Source organism: Capricornis sumatraensis, chromosome 11 (assembly GCF_032405125.1).
Source record: "Capricornis sumatraensis isolate serow.1 chromosome 11, serow.2, whole genome shotgun sequence".
Lineage (NCBI taxonomy): Eukaryota > Metazoa > Chordata > Mammalia > Artiodactyla > Bovidae > Capricornis > Capricornis sumatraensis.
The window spans coordinates 27,939,388-27,966,361 of record NC_091079.1 but is presented as its reverse complement, the minus strand read 5'-3'; the positions used below and the strand labels follow the sequence as shown (position 1 = coordinate 27,966,361).

The window sequence follows — 26,974 nt, the reverse complement described above, 5'->3', positions numbered from 1 at the left end:
CGTAATTTCAGTAAAGATTTCCGCTGGACAAATTTTGCCTGATGCTTATAGGTTCTGTTTATGTTAATGTTTCTACTAATAGTAGTTATTATCACTAGCTAGTATTTATTGAAAGTCTACTAGGTCCCTGAAATTGTTGGTTTCTTATGATATTTCATTTAATCCTTACAATAATGACCTTACTGTGATAGCTGGGTGATCAAAGACAGAGGTTCTGTAACTTGTCCAAGCTCCTCCTGTAAGGCAGAGCAGGACTCTACCCATGGGACTGTTGAGTTACAAGTCTAGCTCTCCTTCTACTGCGCCTTCTACTGTTAAAGAATTATAGTATTTTCTGGATATTAAATAATGAGAGGTCTAAAAGATAAAATTTATAGCTTCAGAAACAAGATTTGGATTTATATCTTCAGATTGTCCTTCTTTTACCCACTATAGAATCTGAGGAAAGGATTCCTCTTTTACTTACTGCAGAATTTTAATTATTACAGAATCAATTGTGTAGTATCATGCTTGAGTGTTCAGTGAGGATGGTGGTAAAGACACATTATCTTGGACTGTTAGCACATAATTAGTACAACCTCTTTGGAGGCCACTTTGGCAGTACTTGTCAAAATTAAAATGTGCAGACATTTTCTAGCAATTCCATATCTAGAAATTGATCTAACTGATATCCCCACTAGTGTGCAAAGTTGCGTTCAACTCTTGTGACCCCATGGACTGCAGCATGTCAGGCTTCTCTGTCCTTCACTATCTCCTGGAGTTTGCTCAGACTCACATCCGTTGACTCAGTGATGCCATCCATCCATCTCATCCTCTGTTGCCCCTTCTCCTCTTGCCCTGAATCTTTCCCAACATCAGGGTCTTTTCCAGTGAGTTGGCCCTTTGCATCAGGTGCAAAGGTCCACATAAAAAAAAAACAAAACTAAAAACAGCAACAACAAAAAACTTGTTACTACTCTTTTTTTTTCCCCCCTGAACTGTTTCTCCCAATTTGTTTTAAGGAATAAACATCATCCTGACCTTCGTCTTTGGGCTTGTTCGGGGAAGAAGAAAGATCAAGATCAAGTGGTTGCTGGGGTGGAGAAAAAAATAATGGTGCAAAACACAGTTAATGTAGAAGAAAAGAAGTATCACATACAGAACCACAAAGAACCACCTCGTTTACCCCTAAAAATGGAAGGAACTTATATAACAAGTGAGCACAGCTACCAAAAGCCACAAAGTTTTGGTCCAGACTGCAAATCTGTCGCAGACCCTGGGAGCTCAGATGATGATGATGTTAGTAGTTTTGAAGAAGAACAAGAATTTCACATGAGAGATAAAAACCGTTTACGATATCCAGTAAAAGAAGATGGAAGGCCCGGAAAGGTATAAGTAGTTCATTTGTCTTTGCTTAGAAATACGATAGAACAAAGGAAAATTTCATGAAATAAGGCATACCGAATTCCCAGATTTTACTTATATTTCCAGGTTCATAAGTACCTTGTTAGGGTAAAGACATTCTTTGCTGTCTCTCCAAGAACACCACTGACCTTTTAAACACTTAATTATCCCCTAATTCAGAAATACAGTAATTCATTAAACTTTTTGCCTTAACGAAAGTTCTGATTCTGTAAGTACACTTAGATGTCACTAAAAACCATGAACCGCATTTTTTCCCAGAGAACATCTATGTGTTAAAAACATGAAAGTGCATATGGGTGTGTATATATTAATATAACTTGTGTTGTTTTGTACATGTTTCAGATAAGAAATGTCAGTCTGGTTGTCTTTTTAAACTTTAGCATATTTGTATATGTATATCAATCCCATTATGCAATAAGCTGAATTCTTATAGCTCTGTATATATTGAATATTTATAAACTTATTTCCTATTCACGACTTAGAGATCTCATGCCTTCATTGTTTTACTGATTTTCAGTTAGCAATACTGCTTTAAAATCAGTTCTTTATTTTTCTGGCCTCTTTTATCAAGTAAGTTCTGTAAGTAAATACTTAACTGAATTTGAATAGCTTGTATTACGTGAAATTTTGTGGTAAATTATTTGTCAAATTAATATTCATCTTACAAAGTGAGTTATTGCTGGTGAATCTGAGCTCAGACTTTGTGTGTGTGTTAAGCAGTCTGCACTTTTTAAATTTTTAAAGGATTTTTATCTTTCCCTCATCTCACTGATTTAGCTGCAATAGTAAGTTCTAGTGTGCAGTCCCTCATCTCACTTAATGTTTTTTCATATTGCTTTTTGCCTTCATTCCACTTACAACACAGTTTAGATTAATTGAGGAAGGGGTCAGTCTAAATTATCTGGGCTTCCTGGTTACCTATATAACTGGCTCCTTTATTTCTTTAGCAGGTTTGATTGAAGGCCTCCTACCCTGTGTAGCACTGGGCTAGGCATCGGGAAGAGACACAGCAGGCATGTCTGCTTTTTTAGGGCCATCAGGTGTAATTTAGTTACGTGCTTGTACTTCCTTTAAGCATATTCTGGGGCTCAGATTGGATTTTAACCTAGACTCTTGGGTAATGAGGCTTTTAATGTATTTTTCCCTGTGTGACATGACATTACATTTCATCCAATTCTTTGTTTCCGTTGGTTCTTTGGAGAAGAATCCAGCTGAAAGGAATACAGTATTTGTTTATAATGATAAAAAGAGCACTGAAGACCCGGGAGACTCGCATCTTCAGTGGCAGCTCAATCTCCTTACGCACATAGAGAACGTGCAGAAAGAAGTCACCAGCAGGATGGACCTCATCGAAAAGGAAGTTGACGGTAATTTAAGAAGGATCTGAAACACAGTTGCTGTAGTCTGTAAAGTGTTTTTTTTGTGTGTGCTTATGAATAACATGATGTTCCTTAAAGTCTTTTAAATTATGGGACAAAAACTGCAGACAGTGACCACACTGATGGAGCTTTATTGCTTCCTTAGCATTGTATTTAGCATATCTGGCAGTTAGGGTATTTGATGGCTATTTTAGGGATTTTTCTTTTTTAAGATAGGTACTTATGAAATACTGTCCATCTGCGAGGCTCAGTGTATACCACATGTGGGATATTTATTAATTTCATTGAACTGTGTTTTCTTTGAAAGTCAGTATAAGGACTTTAAGCATATTTGAAATATTGGGGAAAACATTTTGTTTTCACTTTGGTCAGTGTTTTTTAAGTGAAATTAACAACAAAAAAGAACTCCTGCTAGGTTAAGTGGGTAAACTTTTAGTTCACATATACGTTTTCAGATGTTTTTCTTCGGCATTTTTAATTTCATTACACAGGAACCCTAAGGAGTAGACAGGGAAAATATCCTCATTTTATAGTTGAGAAAATAAGAGTAATTGAGATTACTCGATTTCAAATCTAGTGTTTTTCCTGTGCTTTTTGACTCCCATCTTTAAACTCATAGATTGTATTTCCCACCCCCCTTTTTATTTGCAAAAGCATGCACTACTTTCACCCCCCATTAAGTTAGGGTTCCTACTGCTTTGTTTTTCCCTGTGAAAAGAGGAAATGGAAACCCACTTCAGAAGCATCCTCCATTTGGTTATAAGCTAGCTTGTAGAGTTAGTTTAGTTTTAAGTAGATTTTTAAAGAAGAAAAAATTGCAACTTGATGCCATTTTCCATTATTAATAAAAAGGATAAAATGTAACTAATTGCATTCTGCCTAGATTTCTAGTATGTTTGCATTTTTTAAAAGTACTGGTTCAAGAGGACACTAAGAAGTTTCCACCTTTTTTTTGTTAAAAAGAACTTATGGACTAAAAAAGGTTAGGGTAGCTGAGTTTCATTTAAAATGGAAATGATAAGCTTAAATTAATAGTAATCTTGAGCAGGTACGGGGGACGTTGTTTTCTGTTCTAGAAGCTAGTAAAAGGAGACACTCAAAATGAAGTTATTTTATATCTATAAAGGGGGAAATTACCTAAAATAATGACAGGTAAAACAACAGATAAAGGTTACCAGGATGGGCTGAGGGACAGAGGATGCTTAATGGCTCAGAGGTGGCTTGTGGCTTTCTAGAGAAAGGGAAGCGAACTGTTTCTGCATCATTTTTTCAGCCTTCTCATTATACCATTTTCTGACTGTGTTTTCAGTTGCCATGTAAATGTGTGTGTTCTCTTCTCTCTTTTAGTTCTGGAAAGCTGGCTTGATTTCACAGGGGAGTTGGAGCCACCCGATCCTCTTGCAAGGCTGCCCCAGCTTAAACGCCACATCAAACAACTCCTAATTGACATGGGCAAAGTACAGCAGATAGCCACTCTCTGCTCTGTATGATGGCTGAACACGTGATGCAAAGAATGGGGCTCTGTTCAGTCGACTCGCTTTTATTATCCACATGGCTGCTAAGTGGATAGTTTAAAAGCTTAGTGATGTTTGGTCATTTACTGATTTGTGACATCAATAGGATGGCACCTTGGAAAGGAAAGTGAAGAACAACTTTATCAGGGAAGCTAATATTAAAAAAACATTCATGAGCTAGATACAAATGACAATGTGCCATATGCCCAGGGTCAGTGGAGGTAGATTAGAATCTATGCTGAGGGAATCAGATTGGCAGGATTTTTGAGTAGTTGCTAACATGAAACACAAGATACCTGTAGGAAGAAATACGGTGCATTCATACAGTTCTTAGTAGAAAGATCTATGTTTATAAACCAGCATTTGGCCAAAACCAAAATTGTAGAGGAGATTTAAATTGTGGAGAGTTCTGTAAGGTTGTTGTAAGAACTGTCTTCTCTGCAGTTGATCCAGCTGCACTGAAGTCCAGAGTATTTAAACTTTTATGGGATCATGAACTGTTTCTTAGGTGATGAATGTCCTTAACCAGAAAACTGACAGTAGAAGTCTCACTTCCGAGGAGAACAGCTGTGGCACCCTTACTTCATTATGAATATATTTTAAAAACAGTGAAATAATTGGAATCCATTGCTGGCATTATAAACTCATTGTAAAAAACAGAATGGCTCGCGGAATTGTCAGTGTGCCAAATAACGATACTGCTGGAAAGAGAGATTTAAATAACTGGGAGTTCTCTCACCCAAGTCTTACATAATGCCATCAGTCCATCAGAGACGCGTCTATCCCGTATACTATATATAGAATATATATAGTCAGAGTTCAGCATTCAGGTTTCAACGTACAGTTTGACCCTGAGTGTGCTTGATATTTGCCTTCAGAAAAAAAAAAAGTAAATAACCTCAGCTGGGATGAGGAGTGACAAAAATAACAAAACAATTTGTGGCTGTGGATTTTTTTTTAAACTGCTGGTAGTGGAATACTGGAAAAGCTTCATTTCTGAAGATGAATTTTATTTTTAAAAAATACATAAGGCACTCAAAACTTGTAGCTTTGATCACAAATGGACAGATTTCTGAAACCAAAGGCAACTAAGTTGCTGCGTTAGCTCTTGCTGGATCTTGGCCTGGCCTCCGTCTGCCAGTGCTCTTGCGAGCCGTGTGCCGCCCCCGTGCTCACGCAGGTGTGCGTTCAGTGTGTATGCTTGTTTGAAACAAACACTCAGCATACATGTGTACATAATCGACATATTTATATCTACACATATCTAGTTTTATTACTATAGTCTATAAGAGTTGGTGGTTAACATGAAATGTTACCTTTTAACAGACTGTTTTTAAAAAATTAAAAATGTTATGTATAGGTTTTGAAACTTTTTTAAAAAGGGGGGAGAAAAGACTGTTAAGAGGAGGCTATTTGATGACATGTTAACACTTGAATATTTTATGCCTCATCCTGTTTATCAGTTCTAGCAATCTGTATAAATGCATTTTAGAACTGATAGACAGTCAACTTGAATTTATCTTTGATAAGAATACATGCCACTGTACATTCAGATATTATTTAAAACTGCAAACACACTGTTCTATATGTAAGGTACTGTATGTAAAACTTTATTAAAACAATTCCACATATCATAAAATTTCAGCTTGCCTTTTTGCGGCCTTATATTTTGATGTAAAGATGATTAAAAGAATGTGCAAAGCAGTAACTAGAAATTTTTATTGCCTTTTGAGATTCTCCAACTTGACCCATGTGCCAAAGATCACAGACATAAAATACAGCCCTGTGTATTTACTTATGATGCATTACCGTTGTGAGAGACCTTACTGAGAAATGAAAAGCTTTAGTAGAGGAGATACAAGGTAGTTATTAAATATGAGTATTAAAGTAAAAAAAGATAGTGCCTGTATTTCACGTGTGGAGTAAATTTTCTAATGTCTCTTTTTCAGGGTTGATACTTTATTTTTTCATTTGTGTTTTAAAATAATGACCCTAGTCTTTTCCCTATTGTTAAATTCTAGACATTTATCTGTTCTTCAGAATGGAACAAATAGCATTCTTAACAGGCTGTGAACAGTGGAGTTGCCCAGATGCTTGTCACATGCTCGAGGGACCTTTTGTGCCTAGTAACACTCATATTCTCAGCCCCTGATGACCATAGTTAAATTAATGTGCATTTTTTCTTGGGACATCTTAAAATTAGATCACTTTGATAGCCAGGTGACTAGAAATTTCATTAATAATTAGAATATTGAATTCTTGCTCTGCTTTAATGCATATGAATTGGGAGTCTGAAGTTTTTAATTTATATTTTAAAGTAAATCTGTATTGAATTACTTGTATGTACATCTCCATTTATTAATAATACAGAGTGTATCAAAAATTGGTTGAAGCCTTTTAGCAACGATAGGCTGCTGACTCATTCTGTATTTAGGTGAGTGAATTTGTTTTTGACAAGTCAGTCCATTGTTCGAGGTTTCGGAGGAGTTGGTTTTCTTTCCACTTAGTCTTACTTTAAAAAAAATGTGAGTATATACATCTAAATATAAGCAGTAAACTAGGGAGGGTGTTTCTTGAAAAGGTAACTTTTCATTGCCACCCAGACAGAGTAGACAGACACTGTAGGGAGAGATCCTTCTTAGTCTGCTACTGATAAGTATAGTTTGTACTTCTTCATACTCATTGTGTGGTTCTGCTGACTTTCAAACTTAAGAGGAGTGTACACTTTCCTTAAAGGAAATTGATTATTCTCATTATTTAAGGTGAAATCCTTTTTCCCACATTCACCTTATTTCCACTGACTTACATCCTCTCAAATGTTCTTACTCTGTATTTTCAAGATGAAGGGAAGGACCTCATTTCCTCCAGCCAACAGGATCTCCTGCCAGCTTCATTCTCTCTGTTATCACATCTTCTAAGAGCCCTGGGTGGAAACTCACAGCCCCCTCCACCCTAGTTCATTCCTTCACTGGTTGTGCTGGTTCCTCAAAGTGGATGGTGTCATCTTCCTTCTGAATCCCACTTAGTAGGACACCATTTTTTATAAAATCACATCATGACGGTAATACTATGGGCTTCTGAAATTTTAATTTTCATTCTGATTCATCAAAATGATCACTATCAGGCTAGGGGTTTAATACTGAGTGATGGCTCTGTGCCAGGTATTGTACGTGTTACCTGTAGCATCTGATTTAGTTCTTTTGTGGAGAGGTGGAACAGGATCATTTTCAAGCTGAGGAGGAGGAGGACAGGAAGCTGAGGGTTAGAAACATTTAGAGACTTGACAGGTTCAAGATGCAAACCCAGTTTTGTTCCAGCTTGTGTTCTTCCCTTGCAGGTGTGTTTCCCATATTCTTGTCATTTCTTTTCTGGAATCCTTAGTGACTCCCTATTTCAAACCAAGTTATATCTGTGTAATCTGGATCTTTTGTACTTTGCCTAATCAGTTCTCAAATTCATTTAAGTGTATAGCCTCATGATTTCCATGGATGGCTTCCATCTCTTGCCTTCATATTATTTTCCCCTTCTGGAAAATTCTCCTTTGTTGTGTCGCTTCAAATGCAGACAGTACTTCAGGCTTTGATTTCTCTTCCTAAGAGGAGCAGTCCGTCACTGGAGATGTCTTAATAGTGTCGTTCTACCAAGCTATGGAGGGACCATGTCAGTAGATAATATATTTCCTATGGTGAAACAGAAAGGAGCTTTGTAATTCTCTTCTGAGATTTTTTGCTTTGGCAATTTACTAGCAATAACCTCTCTGAGCTTTGGTTTTCTTTTGTGTTAAAAGGAATAATACCTAGCTTAGAACCTGGGTTTTGAGGGTTTAATGAAGCAAATACAGTAAATTGTAAAGTTGAAAGTTAAATATGGTAGACACATTGAATGTCATCTGTTTGCCAGCCATTAAGTTGTATGGTTGGACGTGAAATTAATGTTAATAAAATCACAGTCTATATAGCCTAATGGAAACATTAAAAAAAATATTTTTTCAACAAGATAAGTGATGTCAAAGAGTACAAGGAGCCATGGAGGCAAAAGAAAAGATAAATAGACTTGTAGGTGGAGAGGTTTGGGGGAAATAGAATCTATATGTTAATTAAAACAGGGTTTGTGTGCTCAGTCACTTAGTCATGTCTTGACTCTTTACAGCCCCATGGACTGTAAGGCTCCTTTGTCCATAGAATTCTCCAGGCAAAAATACTGAAGGGGTTTGCCATTTTCTACTCCAAGGGATCTTCCCAACGTAGGGATCAAACCCACATCTCTTGCTGCTTCTGCATTGGCAGGTGGATTCTTTACCACCAGTGCCACCTGGGAAACCTTCAATTAAAACAGTCATTTTTGAATGTTATTTGACTGTGACCTCTCCATAGGAATTTCGAAACATTCTCATCCGTTTCTGGTACCCTGAAAGTACATCCAGAGACAAAACTGGAGTGTACTTAGTCAGCTAAGGACTTGTACTTAGATCATCCAAGGAAGTTTGGAATGAGGAAGAGAGAAAAGGAGAGAAGAGGGAGGAAAAAGCCCAAGTAAATAAGTGCAATTGGGGACAATGCTGTGGGCAGCGGGGCTTTGAGTCTGCCATTTGAAATTGCTCATCATAAATTTAAACAGTTGCAGAGTGTGATTTCTAATTTGTAAATATTGGGCAATTAAAATCAACCTCTTATCAATGTTGAAATAGAATCAATACCGTTTTGTTAGTTACCAACATCTGTTTTAAAAGTACACAAGCAAGCTCTTCTTTAACATTTGGAAAATTTTCAGTTTTTATATTCTATTTTTTGCCTTTCTATTTTACTTCCTAATAGAATGTTGTCTTCTTTTATACTTACAAGTCTTTATCATACTTTTGTCCATAAACACACACAAAGAATGGCAATTTAAAATTGTATTTATAGGCTTCATAATAGAGTATCAAAATACTTGGTGAACTAATCACTAATATCACTGAATATAAAATAGAGAGGTCTGCAGTTATAGTTGAAGATTTCAGCCCTCCTTTAACACTAATCGATGGAACAAGTAGCCAGAATATCAGGACAGAACACTGGAACAAAAATGAATACTCAACCTAATTGACATTGAGAGGACACTCCACCCAACAACATGAGAATAGGAATTTCCTTTTTAAAACACATGGAACACTCAAAGAGATGGACTACATACTAGGCTATAAAAGGTCTCAACTCGTTTAAAGTTGAAATGTGTAACGTTCTCCAACAATAATGAAATTATACTGGAAACTGGTATTAAATATCTGAAAAAGCTCCAAAGTGTTTGGAAATTATCAACATACTTGTAAACAATCCATGACTCAAAAAGGTTATAAGTTAAATTATAAAATGGGTGAATGAAAAGGAAACCACATTATGTTAAATTTTGTGGGATGCAGCTCAATATTAGAGGTAAATTTACCATTTTAAATGATTATAATAAAAAGCAAGGTACAGATTTTAACTACTTACTGTGGTGATCATTTTGCAATATATGCAAATTTTGAATCATACTGTACCCTTCAAACATGTCAATTATACCTCAGTTTTTAAAAAAACTAGAAATTTTAATTAAGAAAGGTACAAAATCATTGGTTTAAGATTTTAAAAATAAGGCATTTTAAAACCAAAATAAATGGAAAGAAATGTGTGAAATCTATGAAGTATCAAATGGACACAAAAGGGAAGTATCAGTATAAACAAAAAAGCTGATTCTTTGCATGGAAAATAAAACTGGTTAACTCCTACATAGACTGACTGAAAATTAAAACGGAAGAGGTAACATTACAACATATCAAACATACAATTTTTAAAAGGGATATAGAGAAAAAAACACTAACAGCTTACATCAAACAAAAATTCCTCAAAGGCAGAAGTTAGCAAGTCTACTTAAGAAATTAAATAAATTGAATTTGTAATTGAAAATGTTCCTTCAAAATTCCAGGCCTAAATGTGAATTACATCAAACGTTTAAGGAAGAAGCCTTGATTTTACACAAGCACTGACAAGAAAGAAACACGTATTTTTCAAGACCAACTTTTTAACCTCATGCCAGAACCAGAAGAAAACACTACAAGGAAAGGAAATTACAGAGTAACACGGGTAGAATATAGACACAGTCCTCAGCAAAATAATTACATGAATACAATGATATACAGGAAGTGTAATATATCAGGATCAAGTTGGGTATTCCACAGGAATACAAAGGTAGTTCAAAGTCAATGAATTATGTTAATTCACTAAGATAAGGGTTTTCATAAATTTCAGTGTCCATGATTAAAAACTACTAGAATAAGAATTTGCATAACAATATAGAGCACCTATCAGGAGGCAAACCTCATAATGGTAAAGGAATACTTTCTCTAAAATAAGGAATAAACCCAGAATATCCACTGTCACCGCTATTATCCAACAATGTGTAGGTCCTACTACTGCAATAGGGCATGGGCAATAAAGGAGGAAAAATAAAAGGCATAGATAGCACTTAGAAAGGAAGAAAAAATATTTGCAGGTGACATGTACTTGGAAAAGCCTAAGGAACCTACCAAAAATGCCACTAGAATTAAGATTTCTTTACATTAGCAAGGTGCTGTTGGAGATTAGAATTTTTTTTAATGCCGTTTTCGATAACATCAAAGAAAAAACTTGACAGTGAATCTGAAAACATATGCAGAACCTGTGCACAGAAAACTACAAAACAATGCCTACCTAGAATAAAGATGGGGTAAATAGAAATACTAAGAACATGGATTGAAAGACACAATACTGTTAAAATGTCAGTTCTCCCAAAACATTAATAGAGTGCAATCCCATGTAAAATCCCAGCAGACTTTTTGAAGCAGACATTAGCGAACTGATTCAAATTTTATATGGAAATGTGAAGAAACGAGAATATCCTGAGCAATTTTGAAAAAGAAGAAATCAAGTTGAAGGCCATGCAGTTTCTGGTTTGGAGGTTATTGAGCTGTAGTAGCCGGGACAGCGTAGATGTAGCATAAAGACAGAGATGTAGGTTGGTAGTACGGAATAGGGAATCTAGAAATAGACCTAAAAATACGGCCAACTGAATGAAGGAGGGCGCCTGTTGTTCCGCATCCTTTCTGGTCGGTGTTTGGCGTTTGCCAATGTTTTGCATGTTAGCCATTGTGATAGGTGTGCAGTGATACTTCATTTTAATTTGCATGTGGGTATCCAGTTGTGCCAGTGCCTGTTGTTGAAAATATTATTTTCCCTTTGAATTACCTCGGTCTCTTTGTCGAAAATCAATTGACCATAATTATGTAGGTTTATTTCCACAGGTATTTGTATTCTCTTCTCATTGATCTAGATGTCTGTCCTTAGTGAAATGCCATACTATCTTGATAACTGTGGCTTTAAGGTTTGGAATCACTTAGGTATAATTCCTTTAATTATGTTCTTGTTTCTTGCCTGTATTTTGCCAATTCTAGTGTTTTTTTGGTTTTGTTTTTTTGCATTCCTATAAAAGTTCTAGGATCAGGTTTGTTCAGTTCAGTCACTCAGTTGTGTCTGCCTGTTTGCAACCCCTTGGACTTCAGCACGCCAGGCCTCCCTGTCCATCACCAACTCCTGGAGCTTGCTGAAACGCATGTCCATCAAGTCAGTGATGCCATCCAACCATCTCATCCTCTGTCATCCCCTTCTCAGATGTGTTACTTTCTTTTAAAAGCCTGCTGGACTTTTGACAGGAATTGCACTGAATCTACAGATAAGTTACCATCTTAACACTATTGAATCTTTTGATCCAAGAGCATGGTGTGTTTCTCCATTTGTTTAGCATTTCTGGTTTGTTTTTTTCTTTTCCCCTAGCAATATTTTGTAGTTTTCAGTGTTCAGATTTTGCACTTATTTTGTTAAATTTGTTTCTGAGTATCTTATTCTTTCTGATGATACTGTAAATGGAATTGTTTTCTCAATTTTGTTTTCAGATGTTTAATTACTAGAATATAAATAAACTTGATCTTTAAAAAATATCTTGTATCTGATGACATTGTTAAACTCACTTATTAATCCTAGAATTTTTGAATATTTCCAAATATTTTCTAGGGAGAAAACTAAGGAGGCCTTATAGGTAAATGAAATGTAAGATCCTGGATTGGATCCTGGAGCAGGAAAAAAAAAAATTTACTGGTCGAAAAGCTGGTGGAAGCCTGTAAAAGTTTGTAGTTTTGTTAATAGTATTGTATTGATAGTTTCTTACTTTTGTTAATTATGATATGGTTTTGTAAGATGTTAATATTAGGTGAAATTGGTTAAAGAGTATTGGGAACTCTGTATTACTGTTTCAACTTTGGAACAAGTTGACAACTTATTTCAAAATGAAAAGTAAAAAAAAAAAATGAAACAATGTAAACTGTGGACTTTAGTTAAAAATAGTGTATAAGTATTGTTTCATTAATTGTGACAACTGAACCACAGTAACGCAAGATACCAAACTAGCAGAAACTGGAGAAAGGGAATATGGGAATTTTCTGTACTGTATGCTCCATTTTCCTGTAAATCTAAAACTGTAAAATATGTAATTAAAAAAGTTATAAGAGAAAGGAATGTGAGGGGATAATTATACTATGCTGTCTTTTTAGCTTCAGAAAGAGAATTCAGTAAAATTATGACAACCCTACAATTTAAAGTTTTGTTCTTGAAACACTCTGTCTCTGGGAGTCAGTCTTGCCCAGGAAATCAAGGAGAAAATGCCTTCATTAGAAAAGCATTCTTCTTTCTTACAGTCAGCACGGGAGCATTGGAAGATTGAAAACAAACTTCAAAGATAGAAGAATAAGAGTGTTCCTTGGGAGAAAGGCTGAGATCTTACAAGGGAGACTGGCCAGATTTCAATTAGAAAATGGGGTTTGGAAGGCCACTGTAGGTTGATAGGAGTGAGTGATAATGTTGCATGGGCAATAAAATTGTCTTGAAAAGAGATGCTAGAACAAGCAGACACAAGTTAATTGAGAGGACTAGGCCAGACTGCATGGTCAGATCTTGGCTCTTTTTTGTTGGAAATTCTCCACAGACAGACAGGTCTAGGATCAGCAGACTATTTTGAGAAGCTCTATCTTAAAGTCACAAATGGAAGGCTCATAGAGAGGAGGGACCATCTCTTTATAGGGAAACAGAATTTTTTTGCCATCCCCCAAATGTCTCTCTGGCAATATGGATTATCTTGAGCTGAAAACAATCAAGGCCCAAAAAACTCAAGAGAAGACTGGCCTTGCTCATAGCTATCTGAAAGGATTTAGGTAGAGGGCTTGCTCCAGAATAGAGCTGTCACTGCAGATATCAGCAGAGAACACGGGCAATGTCTGGTGGGGAAAACTCAGCAGGGCCTAGAGATCAGAGTCCACTCTCAGTTCCGTTCAGTTCAGTCACTCAGTCGTGTCCGACTCTTTGTGACCCCATGAACCATAGCACGCCAGGCCTCCCTGTCCATCACCAACTCCCAGAGTCCACCCAAACCCATGTCCATTGAGTCGGTGATGCCATCCAACCATCTCATCCTCTGTCGTCCCCTTCTCCTCCTGCCTCAATCTTTCCCAGCATCAGGGTCTTTTCCAGTGAGTCAGCTCTTCCCATCAGGTGGCCAAAGTATGGGAGTTTCAGCTTCAACATCAGTCCTTCACATGAACACTCAGGACTGATCTCCTTTAGGATGGACTGGTTGGATCTCCTTGCAGTCCAAGGGACTCTCAAGAGTCTTCTCCAACACCACAGTTCAAAAGCATCAATTCTTCAGCGTTCAGCTTTCTTTATAGTCCAACTCTCACATCCATACATGACTACTGGAAAAACCATAACCTTGACTAGATGGACCTTTGTTGGCAAAGTAATGTCTCTGCTTTTGAATATGCTATCTAGGTTGGTCATAACTTTCCTTCCAAGGAGTAAGCGTCTTTTAATTTCATGGCTGCAATCACCATCTGCAGTGATTTTGGAGCCCAAAAAAATAAAGTCAGCCACTGTTTCCCCTGTTTCCCCATCTATTTGCCATGAAGTGATGGGACCGGATGCCATGATCTTCATTTTCTGAATGTTGAGCTTTAAGCCCACTTTTTTGCTCTCCTCTTTCACTTTCATCAAGAGGCTTTTTAGTTTCTCTTCACTTTCTGCCATAAGGGTGGTGTCATCTGCATATCCCAGGTTATTGATATTTCTCCTGGCAATCTTGATTCCAGCTTGTGCTTCCTCCAGCCCGGCGTTTCTTATGATGTACTCTGCATAGAAGTTAAATAAGCAGGGTGACAATATACAGCCTGGACATCCTCCTTTTCCTATTTGGAACTAGTCTGTTGTTCCATGTCCAGTTCTAACTGTTGCTTCCTGACCTGCATACAGGTTTCTCAAGAGGCAGGTTAGGTGGTCTGGTATTCCCATCTCTTTCAAAATTTTCCACAGTTTATTGTGATCCACACAGTCAAAGGCTTTGGCATAGTCAATAAAGCAGAAATCGATGCTTTTCTGGAACTCTCTTGCTTTTTCCATGATCCAGCAGATGTTGGCAATTTGATCTCTGGTTCCTCTGCCTTTTCTAAGACCAGCTTGAACATCTGGAAGTTCACAGTTCACATATTGCTGAAGCCTGGCTTGGAGAATTTTTAGCATTACTTTGCTAGCATGTGGGATGAAGCAATTGTGAATTAGTCTGAGCATTCTTTGGCATTGCCTTTCTTTGGGATTGGAATGAAAACTGACCTTCTCTGGTCCTGTGGCCACTGCTGAGTTTTTGCTGGCATGTTGAGTGCAGCACTTTCACAGCATCATCTTTTAGGATTTGAAATAGCTCAACTGGAATTCCACCACCTCCACTAGCTTTGTTCGTAGTGATGCTTCCTAAGGCCCACTTGACTTCATATTCCAGAATGTCTGGCTCTAGGTGAGTGATCACACTATTGTGATTATCTGGGTCATGAAGATCTTTTTTGTACAGTTTTTCTGTGTATTCTTGCCACCTCCTCTTAATATCTTCTGCTTCTGTTAGGTCCATACAGTTTCTGTCCTTTACTGAGCCCATCTTTGCAAAAAATGTTCCCTTGGTATCTCTAATTTTCTTGAAGAGATCTTTAGTGTTTCCCTTTCTATTGTTTTCCTCTATTTCTTTGCATTGATCACTGAGGAAGACTTTCTTATCTCTCCTTGCTATTCTTTGGAACTCTGCATTCAAATAGGTATATCTTTCCTTTTCTCCTTTGCTTTTTGCTTCCCTTCTTTTCACAGCTATTTGTAAGGCCTCCTCAGACAGCCATGTTGCTTTTTTGTATTTCTTTTTCTTGGGGATGGTCTTGATTCCTGTCCCCTGTGCAATGTCATGAAGCTCCATCCATAGTTCATCAGTTCACTCTGGGACTCATTAAATCTTCCTGGCCCAGCAAGTATTTGTTTACCAAACATTTGCTTTTCCATCTCCATGCCAATTGCTTTCCTCCCCTTCAAAATCCCAAATCACTACCCACAATATCCTTGTTTTTCTAAAGCTGAAGATAGTATTTAAGTTGAAGATTTGGGCCATTTGGGCCCGTTATTCACTTCTCATGGGTCTCTCCCATGTACAAGTGTTACTAAACTTTTGATTTTCCCCTGTTCATTTGTCTCATGTTGACCTAATTCTTAGACTAGTCAGGAGAACCCAGGAGAGTATAGAAGAATGTCTTCTGTCTAACACCTTGAATGAGCCACTGTGTTCAGTGCTCATAGGAAATCTAGACAGATGTGGGAAGATTAGACCATGAAGATCAGCACAGAATACTCCAGGTAATTTCAGGGAGTTTCAAAGTGAGGCAGCCACCTTTGCACAGAGGTGGAGGCACAAATACTACTTCTGCCCTGAGGAACGTGCCTGAGAAACTTATCAAACGATGCCTCTTGAAGTAAGGCACAGGCTTCCCACGTGGCTCAGTGGTAAAGAACCCACCTGCCAATGCAGGAGACAAGGGTTCGATCCCTGGGTCAGGAAGGTCCCCTGGAGGAGGAAATGGCAACCCTCTCCAGTGTTCTTGCCTGGAAAATCCCATGGACAGAGGAGCCTGGCGGACTACAGTCCATGGGGTCGCAAAGAGTCAGGCACAACTGAGGGCACTTGCGTGCTCACACACACACACACAAACACACAAAGTAAGGCACACAGATAAGAAACCTATTGAAGAGAAGCCAGGCAAAGCAAGATGGAATCCATGACTGGTTTCTTGGCTGGTTGGGAGAATGCCTTGACTGTGACAGAAGTGGCAGCAGACAAGATTGGTCTGAATAACTGATGCTTTGGCAGTCCTAGAGTTTCCTGATTTGATTTCTTCCAATCTAAGAGACCCAAAAGGACAAAACCTAGAGACACATTTGTTAAATATATGCATTTTCAGTTAGGAAAGTGGGCCAAGAGAGAAAGACTCAAATCTAGCAAACGATACTAATCCAAAATGAACCAGAGAAGAAAAGCGAATGATTTAAGAAGCTATTCAAAGTGTTAGAAAATTGTCTGAGCCTTCCTAAAAGTAAAAGGGGAACCCCCATGGAAATTGAAATGTCAGCATTATATTCCTCTACTGTGGAAAATACTAAAACAAAACATGTACTGCTCAAAACACAGAGTGAAAAGTGGGGAAGGGCAGTGCTTCAGGAGCGTCAGGCTCTGGCTGTGAACAAAGCAGAACCAAGAGCGTTGCTCCTCACCCAGTCCCACAAGGATTACGTTGTCAGCCACTGCGGTCAGTGACCCGCAAAGCACCTGCAGAAAGCTCAGGGTGAAGAACAGAGGAGCCACTCCGTGCTATGAGAAAACAGCCCCTTAGACAGATGAATGTCTCAGGCAGATTTTTTACTGAACTCAGATTCTTGCATCTTTCCATACAATGAAAGTACTGAATGATTAACTCAAGATACTTGTTCTTTGTGACTAGCAGTGATCTTTAACCAAGGTGTACGCCCAAATGAAGGATCTCCTAGCCAGAAAGCACTTGGAAGCTGGTGCTTCTACATCCTCAAAGGCTGTCTCTCAGGCTACAGTCCTCAGTAAGTGAAAAGTGAAAGCTGCTCAGTCGTGTGCAACTCTTTGCAACGCTATGGACTGTACCAGGCTCCTCTGTCCATGGGATTCTCCAGGCAAGAATACTGGAGTGGATTGCTACTCCCTTTTCCAGGGGATCTTCCCAACCCAGGGGTTGAACCCTGGTTTCCTCCATTGCAGGCAGATTCTTTACCATCTGAGCCACCAGGGAAGCCCCTATAGTCCTCAGGAAGGTTCTTGAATAAAACAAACTCACAACTCTTACATTGTTCATTTTTCTTACAGTTGACATGGTCCCGCCAGTTCCCTGGTGCCATCAACTGTGGATACAATGAGCTGGGATGATTCTTCAGCTAAAAAAAAAAAAAAATGAAGATGAGGAAGAAATATTTACAAGGCTAAGGTTTAAGGGCACCCTCTTAAAACTCTGGGCTTCCTTGGTGATTCATATGGTAAAGAATCCACCTGTAATGTGGGAGACCTGGGTTTGATCCCTGGGTTGGGAAGATCCCTGGAAAAGGGAAAGGCTACCCATTCCAGTATTCTGGCCTGGAGAATTCCATGGACAGAGGAGCCTGGTGGGCTACAGCCCATGGGGTCACAAAGAGTCAGACATGACTGAGCAACTTTCACTTTCTTAAAACTCCAGGACAGTGGTCACTGTGGGACAGGGCTGGGGATGACTGCCCACCCACACTAGCGGATGAGGCTTCGCCAGGCACCTCATCTGTACACCTTCAGTGTACCACAGTAAACTCAAAGAGGAAGTAGAAGTGAAGAGATTTAAAACATGTTGGAGGGAAGGACATGCCCCTTAGATGAGACCAATGTCCGGGGTCACCACCACTGGAAATCTCTCATGTTTACAAGAAAAATAACATTGGGTGCTTACTGTGGGCCAGGCCCTGTGCTATGCATCTTATATTTATGTATTTAGCAATCACATCATCCTATAAGCTTGGGCACTAATAACATTGCAGCTTCATAGATGAGAAATTGGAGCATGGAGAGATTAGGCAGCTTGTCCAAGGCCAAGCCCTCGGTACTCGTGGGAGGATCTCATTGAGGTGCGAGCATGACTACTTTGGTGGAGATCTCTGGGTGTGGGTGTTTAGGCTCCCCTGGGGGTCACTGCTGATGCCACCCTAGCTGGGTGGGTCGGCATCCTTATTATTGCTGGTTGGGGGAAGGTGGAAGTTCAGGCTGCCTGTGTGGTCTCCACTGACCCCACAGGGAGAGGGGGCTCATGACTGCCCAGCTGGGGTAAAAATTCTGGCTTCTCACATGGCCTTTTAGTCACCATCCTAGCTTGGAGAGACTCCTTAGTTTGGTAAGAATGGAATTCTAGGCTCCCTAGCTGGGCTTTTGTTGGCATGGGTGGGGGTGGAACCACAGTTTGTTTATTTGTTTTTTTCTGTGAGGTTTGCAAGAATAGAATAATTATTGTCTAAAAATCTGTCTTGTAGGCTGCCTTTTCCTGGACCTTTGGTTCAAAAATGCTTTTCTTGGGGCTTTTCTGGGGTCTTTGCTTCTGGCATTTCTGGTTGCTGGTTTCTCTAACACGAGTATGAGATGTGTGAGGCAAGGTAACATTCAGGGAACTTACTACTATCCTGTTTCTCTCGTTCTGAGGTTGCTCGATGACTGTGTTCCTATCCATCTTTTAGTGTCTTCTTCTGTTTGCGTTACATATAATATTGAGGGGCTCTAAATGTACTTAGCTGGAGGAATAGGGGAAGAATGTGTGTATTTCATCTTCTGGAAGCAAAAGTCCAGTTCCAGTACTTTTGATTATTGCTTTGGCAACCTGGGAGAAAGAGGAACGTGGCTTTGAGTCACTGGTTCTGTGGGAGACGAGAGTAGTTGTCCAAAGCTGTGGCAGGGAACCCAGCAACGTGGCAGCAAGCGGGATTCCAGGAGAGACGGCTGGTTAGTGCTTCTCTGTGGAGCCAGAAACCGTGGCATCTGATGTTTGCTTTGAAGCAGTTTTCTCCCCTGTATTCCAGTGATTCTCTCTTTGTCCCCCGTGCTTGTTGCATGCATGCTTAATTGCCCAGTTGTGTCCGACTCTGCGACCCTGTGGACTGCAGCCTGCCAGTCTCCTCTGTCCATGGGATTCTCCAGGCAAGAGTACTGGAGTGGGTTGCCATTTCCTCCTCCATGGGATCTTCCCCACCCAGGGATCGAACCCCTGTCTCCTGTATCTCCTCCGTTGCTGGTGGATTGTTTACCGGCCGAGCCATCGGGATTATTATACACAGCACCCTAGTCTTCGAGAATGAAGGAGATGAACGAGAAGGCACTGTGATTGTGTGAGGATCCAGGAGGGAGAGAGAGGTGACAGGGCCAGAGGTGGGGAGCCTGCAGAGAGGATGGAGGCCCGAGCCAGGAGGGGGCTCACGGGGGCCAGACCAAGGAGTTGCTGCCTAGAGTTTCCATAGAGCATCTTCCTGGCTCACGGGGCATCAGATGAGAGCGTGGGCAGGAGCTGAGTCATCATGAGAAAGAGGTTTTCACGGTGTGGAGGCAGCGCCTGGTGTGGCTCTCTCCAAGCTCACCGCTCCATCGCTGAGGTGGAGAGAAGCACCTCTCCTTCCAGGCACACTGTTCTCACTCAGAAGGAAGCCCGGGCGGCTCTCACACTCACTGACTCTGCTGTGCCTCTTCCCAGGGGCCAGGCCAGCAAGAATGACTCAGGACACAGGCTGGCCTGTGCAAGACCCCTGCCCGCATGCATGGGTGGTAGGAAGCGTGAGGAGCGGGCTGGGCTTTCTGGTAGACCTTAGTCACAGTCTCAGCATTTGTATTTTTTAAAAGGGTTTTGTTTATTTGTTTTGACGGGGACCAGTTTTAAAATCTGTATTGAATTTGTTACTGTGTTGCTTCTGTTTTATGTTTTGGCTTTTTGGCCACGAGGCGTGGGGGATGTTAGCTCCCCGATCAGGGACTGAACCCTTGCCGCCTGCATTGAAAGGTCAAGTCTTAACTCCTTGACTGCCTAGGAAGTCCTGGTTTCAACATTTTAGAAAATCCATCTGCTTTAGAACAACTGGACCTGGAGAGCTGGCAAGGGCTGAACATGGCCAGGCTAACTGTAATATTACAGTGTCTCTGTAGCCTGGGCAGAACTTGGCTTGTGTGATTAGGGCTTTGGGCTCCCACGTGGTGACAGTGGTATAGAACCCTCCTGCCAGTGCAGGAGACATAAGCGACACGGGTTCTATCCCTGGATCAGGAAGATCCCCTGGAGAAGGAAATGGCAACCTGCCCCAGGATTCTTGCCTGGAGAATCCCAAGGACAGAAGAGCCTGGCGGGCTGCAGTCCATGGGGCTGCAAAGAGTCAGACACGACTGAAGTCACTTAGCATCCAATGGGGCCTGCAGAGGGCCAAGCTGGGGGATTCTAATTCTCCAGTAAATGCCAGCACGTCTTCTCAAATCATCTTTACCTAAAACCTAAGGCTCACTGTGATCTCCCTCACTCCCAAGTACTCTCCCACATCTGCCCACCTACCTTCTGAACACGCATGGAGCCTGTCTCCATCCCCCACCTTTTGACGGGAGAAGCAACTGGAGAAAGCTCACTGATGTGCAGGCTTTGTGTGGAAGACAGGCTTCCTGCTGCCTTTTGGTTATCTGAAGTCCTGGGACAGGGGAAAGGGGGGTGACTAGGAATATGAGTGTGTGTGTGTTTGGCTTACTCATCAAAATCCCTACATCTGTGTTAATGGCTCTCTCTGTTTTGTTCCCTGCCATATCCTCATGGCCTAGAATAGTGTCTGCTTCTCTATCAGATGCTAAAGAAACATGGCTAGAAAGAGGGGAGGAAGGAGCAGGGATGAGGAGGGAGGGAGCATTGTGTTTCTTTCATGGCTGGCCTGAATGTGTGGCCCACCAAGTTGCAAACTTTGGCCTTTACCCCTGAAGATGAATTATGGAGCCATGCCCCCAGTTCTCCCCTGGTGGCTCAGATGGTCAAGAATCCACCTGCAATGCGGGAGACCTGGGTTCAGTCCCTGGGTTGGGAAGATCCCCTGGAGAAGGGAACGGCTACCCACTCCAGTATTCTGGCCTGGAGAATCCCATAGACAGAGGAGTCTGGCAGGATGCAGTCCATGGGGTCACAGAGAGTCAGATGTGACTGAGCGACTTTCCCACACACTCGTCCCCAGTTTTGTTCCCCTACAGCGTCCACAAGATTCTCACCCCACAGTGGCCACAGGAGTGTCCTCCAGGGGAACAGATGCAGGTGGAGGACCTCCTTGTGACCAGCAGAGAAAACAGGGCAGGCATTGCTTCCCTGAGTGCCTGTGAGTGGGGGCTAAGTGCCTGCAGCAGTGCTATAAAGGCCCCTTGGCCAGAGCCCTAAGGTGGGCAGCAGCTTCGAACCCTTCTCCCTGGAAGGGCTCCCGAGATGGCCCTGGCCCTGTGGGTCTTTGGTCTGCTGGACTTAGCCTTCTTGGTGTCAGCCAACATCTTTGGTGAGTTCTGACCCTGCGGTCTCAGAGCGTCGGGTTGGGAGGGACCTCTCAGGCCAACTCCTTGTTAGCCAGGATCTGCCCCAGGGCCTTGGAACATCTGTGACCTCATTTCATCCTCACAGTGTCCTGAGGTCAGTTATGCACTCTCCTTTTCAGAGGAAGAGACAGAGGGTCTGAGAAGTCACAGTCAGTGATCAGTGGAGAGGAGATGGGAAACTAGATCTTCCGAATTGGATTCTAGCTCCCCTCACCCCACCCTGTTAGCAAATGCTGGTATTGGCTATGTGTTTTGTTTGTCTGTTTTTTTAAAAATTATCTTTACAATCTCAAGTCCTAGGTTGTCCATATGGGGTATTAGCAGGTAATGAAAAACACAAATCTACCTGTGGTGTGAAACAGACCTGAGTTCTATTATAGCTGCGGCTCAGCCGTTTCCTCTCTGGAAAGGAAGCAGTTGTGACTGTGATTTCTGAATAAGCCCCTGCACGTTACATGCATTCTCCATTGAGGCCAGGAATGTGCTCTGTCTGCAAGAAGTGCCTGGATAAACTCAAGAATCCCTCCTTTACGGTGTTCCCTGACCCAACCATGGTCCTGGGGAATGCACAGCCCAAGGGTCCACTGTGAATCCTTCTCTTGCCAGTGGTGTGATCCTGAACAGGCTACTTTTCCGAATGAGTCTCATGGCCACCTGGGTAAGACGGTGGCATCACCTTCCTGGGGATCAGGGGAGTTAATGTCAAACTTGTGAGTAGCTGCAAAACTGAGAGTTGAAATATGCTTGCTGATGGTGCTAGAAATAAAACCCGGAAGAGCGTCTGTGTCTCCAGCGAGCCTGTCTCTGTTACTGGAATCCAGGCAGCAGATTGTCTCTCATGAGTGGCATCACTTCCTTTGTGCAGAGTACCAGGTGGACGCCCAGCCGCTCCGCCCATGCGAGCTGCAGAGGGAGAGGGCTTTTGCGAGGCGAGAAGACTACGTCCCCCAGTGCGCCGAGGACGGCAGCTTCCAGTAAGGCCTCCTCCAGCCATGCGCACCCAGGGGGGTCCTTAAAACCCAGCTTCTCCCTGTCCCCGCCCCCCTGCCCTTTATGCTCCTCCTCGAAGCTGACCTGTGGCCACTGTCGCTGGAGCGCTCCCCAGGCCCATCAACACCGAGTCGTCTGACCTCTGTCGCCCCAATCCATGCTTCCTTCCAGCCAGAACCAAAGATGTCCCTTCCTTTCCTGCCAAAACTTTTTACCGTACTTGTTTTAACAAGGGTGCATGGGGTGGTGGTGGCGGCGGTGATTTACTCGCCAATGATCCAACGATTTACGTTCCGATGCCCCCTCTCCTCCCTGACTTCAACTGGAGCCACCAGTCCCGCTCCACACCAGTCTTTTTCCTAACTGAAATGAATTAAAGCGTGGAGGGAAGGGAAAGGAAGAAGGGTACCTGATTGTGGCTCCTGTCTCCAGGACCATCCAGTGCGGGAAGGATGGGGCCTCCTGCTGGTGTGTGGACGCTGATGGCAGGGAAGTGCCTGGTAGCCCGCAGCCCGGGCGGCCTGCGGCCTGTAAGTAGGAAGGGGAGGAACTGCAGGGGGCAGCTCACACCCTGGATACAGCCCTGGGCTCGGGTGCATCCAGGGCTAGTCTCTGGGCTGCGGGATCATCCTCTTTGAATTAGGCCCTACCTCCTACAGGACTGCTGCAAAAATCAATGGGACAATCAAGTCATGTGTTCAGCAAGTAGCCTCTGACATCCCCCTGTGCCAGGCCCCCACGTCTGATGCTAAGGATGCATCGGGGAAAAGACTTCAAAATCCTCTGAAACCAGAAAGCACCCTCTTACGCAAGAAGTGTTTTCCCAACTGAGGTGTTTCTAAGATTTGAGACTTAAGGCAAAAACTTTCCTGTTAAAATAATTGCTGTGATGAGTGGTCAAAGAAGCGTGTCACAGTAAAGCTAAAACAAAGGTCAGTTTAAGCCGCTCATCTTAAAATGGTGAGATTGAGCTTCAAACCAGTTATCCTGTAAAAGAGCCAAGCTCTGTTGCAGCGCTGATTTTGGGGGCCAGCTCACCGGCTTGGGGAGCAGGCTGACTCCCAGCAGTCCTGCCGAGTGACCTCTGTTGGGTGCCCCACTCTCACTGAACTCCAGGTCCTTGTCTGTACCATGAATACGGGAGCTGCTGTAGGGTCAGCTCTGATGGTCGTGAGGGTTTAAATTGCACGTAAGACACCTGCCCCAACTAGGTATTGAGTAGGAGCAGTAATCAACGTCACTAGTCCTCACGCACCTGAAGTAGGCTTGCTGTTCAGTCGTTAAGTCGCGTCTGAATCTTTGCGACCCTAGAGACTGCAGCACGCCAGGCTCCTCTGTCTTCCACTATCTCCTGGAGTTTGCTCAAATTCATGTCCATCGAGTCGGTGATGCTATCTAACCATGCCCTGCCATCCCTTTATCCTTTTGCCTTCAGTCTTTCCCAGGATCAGGGTCTTTCCCATGAGTTGTATTTTAATTCTATAGTGAAGGCAAGTCGGGCACGGAGGGGTGAAGACTCCCCCCAGAGAGTCTTCTTTCCCGCACAAGGTTGTGCGGGAAATTCGTATTCAGACAAGATAGCAACAGCCAGCCTGTGCTCCCTTCACACCTGACCTCTTCAGCTCCAGGGCTGTTGGGGCGTCCCATGGACTGAGGGGACACAATGAAACCTGCTCTTCCCAGCTCGGCCTGCCGGATGTCAGAACAAATCCTGGGATATAGAGTTGGGCAGGCTGAACGCTCACCCTGAGGCTGCTGCCAGCTCATGGAGCCTCCTTGGGTGGTGGGAAGGACCACCCTGCCTTCCCGCCCCTAGGCAGGGCGCGTGGTCCTCCGGGGCTCGGACCCCTACGTGGTGCCCCTGCCCTCCTCTCACGTTGCTCTTTGCCATGCAGGTCTGTCGTTCTGCCAGCTGCAGAAGCAGCAGATTTTGCTCAGCAGCTACATCAACAGCACGGCCGCGTCCTACCTACCCCAATGTCAGGATTCGGGGGATTACTCGCCCGTGCAGTGTGACCTGCGGCGGCGGCAGTGCTGGTGTGTGGACGCGGAAGGGATGGAGGTGTACGGCACCCGCCAGCAGGGGAGGCCAGCGCGGTGTAAGTGCCACCATCGGGGCCCCGGGGAGGCGGAGGCCCGGGGCAGCCTCCCACAGCTGACCGAAACGGGTGAGGGCTCCCCGAGGAAAGGCAGGGGACCTGGCCTTCCGCACGCGAGGGAAGGCGTTTTAGGAAGGTTTTCTCCCTTCTGGTTCTGCGCTGTGGACCGCAGTATGCACAGACTTAACAAGTGGGATTTCCGGGAGCATCAGGCCTTAGTCCCCGTTCGGGATGCTCTCGTGCGTGTAGTAGGAACACAAGCATCTTGACTGCAGAAGCACATATGCCTCCTCATATGCAAGGATTAGAAATTGTTTCCTAAACCTATGGACGCCAAGGGGGAAAAGATGGGGGTGGTGGGATGAATTGGGAAACTGGAACTGACACCCATACACTCTTGATCTTATGTATAAAATAGAGGACGAAGGAGCATCTACGTATAGGACAGTCGGCTCTGCTCAATGCTCTGCGGGGACCTACATGGGAAGGAAATCCAGCAAGGAGGGGACATATGTAAATACAGAGCTGATTCACTCTGCTGTACAGCAGAAACCAACACAACATTGTAAAGCAACTATACCCCAAGAAAAGTTAATGAAATGTAAATAGATTTAAATTGTTTCCTTGGAAACATTTAGGTCCGAGGAGCTGTGAGATAAGAAACCGCCGTCTCCTCCACGGTGTGGGCGACAGGTCGCCACCCCAGTGTTCCCCAGATGGGGCCTTCAGGCCGGTGCAGTGCAAGTTTGTCAACACCACAGACATGATGATTTTCGACCTGGTCCACAGCTACAACAGGTGAGGGCCCCCGGGTGTGCCCAGCACGGCCCACGCCTGCCGGTCTCCCGCCCAGGCTCCTGCTGTCTGCGGGGCTGGGCGCTGGCAAGGGTGTGTGTGACACACTCAGCCCTGCAACCCGAGAGAGGCCTGGTGTTCACTTTCCTGTGATGGACACTGAGGGCCCACGGCGTCTCCCACAAAACAAACTGGCAATAGCTATTCAATTAAAATACATGGACCCTCTGGCCCAGCCAGCCTACAGAGATGAAAACACCAGAATATGAAGATTCTTTATTAGAATGTACTAGAATGTCCATGCCTTGGAGAAGGAAATGGCAACCCACTCCAGTGTTCTTGCCTGGAGAATCCCAGGGAAGGCGGAGCCGGGTGGGCTGCCGTCCTTGGGGTCACAGAGAGTCAGACACGACTGAAGTGACTTAGCAGCAGCAGCAGCATGTCCACTGCACCGTGTTTGTTTGTTTTTTAATTGAGGCCAAAAACTGGGAACAGAGTGATTGACAACCCAAGGAGGGTGTCTGGATAAAAGCGTGCTGTGTTGTGCTTAGTCACTCCGTCGTATCCAACCCTTTGTGACCCCATAGACTGCAGCCCGCCAGGCTCTTCTGTCCATGGGGATTCTCCAGGCAAGAATACTTGAGTGGGTTGCCAAGCCCTTCTCCAGGGGATCTTCCCAATGCAGAGATTGAACCCAGGTCTCTGGCATTGCAGGCAGATTGAGCCACCAGGGAAGCCCAAGAATACTGGAGTGGGTTCACCTATCCCTTCTCCAAGGGGTCTTCCTCACCCAGGAATCGAATTGGAGTCTCCTGCACGGCAGGTGGATTCTTTACCAACTGAGCTCTCAGGGAAGCCACTGTAAATATTTCCGCAGCCCTTAAACAGGATGCACTCAGACTGCGTCTGTTGATTTGGAGAGGGTTTGGCAGCACGTTATGATAATATCATGTAAGATACAAGGTACACATAATATAAGAGGATTTAATTTTTAGAACACAGACAAGCAAACAGGTCCTAATTTTAAGTGTATGCATATGATTATATGATGATGCTTGTGTCTGTATAGGGTTAGCTTCCCCGGTATGGGACTCGGTGAGGACAGAGAATTACATGAATAAACACATACTGGGTGGTTCTCAGCCACCTTGAAGGTCAGGTTGCTGTGGAGGGGGAGGAGTCAGGAGAGAAGAATCTGCAGAAAAGGAAAAACGTGGACCACATTGATGCAGTCTTATAAATGGCATGTATGTGTGCACCTATTAAG

The 26,974-nt window shown here is 42.9% G+C and overlaps 2 protein-coding genes across 7 annotated transcripts in view; both read left to right on the top strand.

The window, feature by feature from the left end:
• Positions 1-5,875, top strand: part of PHF20L1 (PHD finger protein 20 like 1) — a 66,598-nt gene extending 60,723 nt beyond the window's left edge. For 5 of the 6 annotated variants that reach the window (XM_068983339.1, XM_068983338.1, XM_068983336.1 and 2 more), the window contains 3 exons: positions 1,002-1,368; positions 2,609-2,771; positions 4,131-5,875. In XM_068983339.1, the coding sequence (XP_068839440.1) occupies positions 1,002-1,368; positions 2,609-2,771; positions 4,131-4,273 (673 nt within the window). In that variant the 3' untranslated portion in view covers positions 4,274-5,875. Of the gene's footprint in view, positions 1-1,001; positions 1,369-2,605; positions 2,772-4,130 lie in introns of all 6 variants that reach the window. The other variant, XM_068983337.1, reaches the window with a different exon arrangement.
• Positions 5,876-21,719: 15,844 nt separating this feature from the next.
• The window catches only part of TG (thyroglobulin), a 231,022-nt gene continuing 225,767 nt past the window's right edge, over positions 21,720-26,974 (top strand). Inside the window, exons 1-5 of the mRNA XM_068983946.1 lie at positions 21,720-21,786; positions 22,689-22,797; positions 23,246-23,343; positions 24,709-24,912; positions 25,551-25,710. Coding sequence (XP_068840047.1) covers positions 21,720-21,786; positions 22,689-22,797; positions 23,246-23,343; positions 24,709-24,912; positions 25,551-25,710 — 638 coding nt within the window. The remainder of the gene's footprint in view (positions 21,787-22,688; positions 22,798-23,245; positions 23,344-24,708; positions 24,913-25,550; positions 25,711-26,974) is intronic.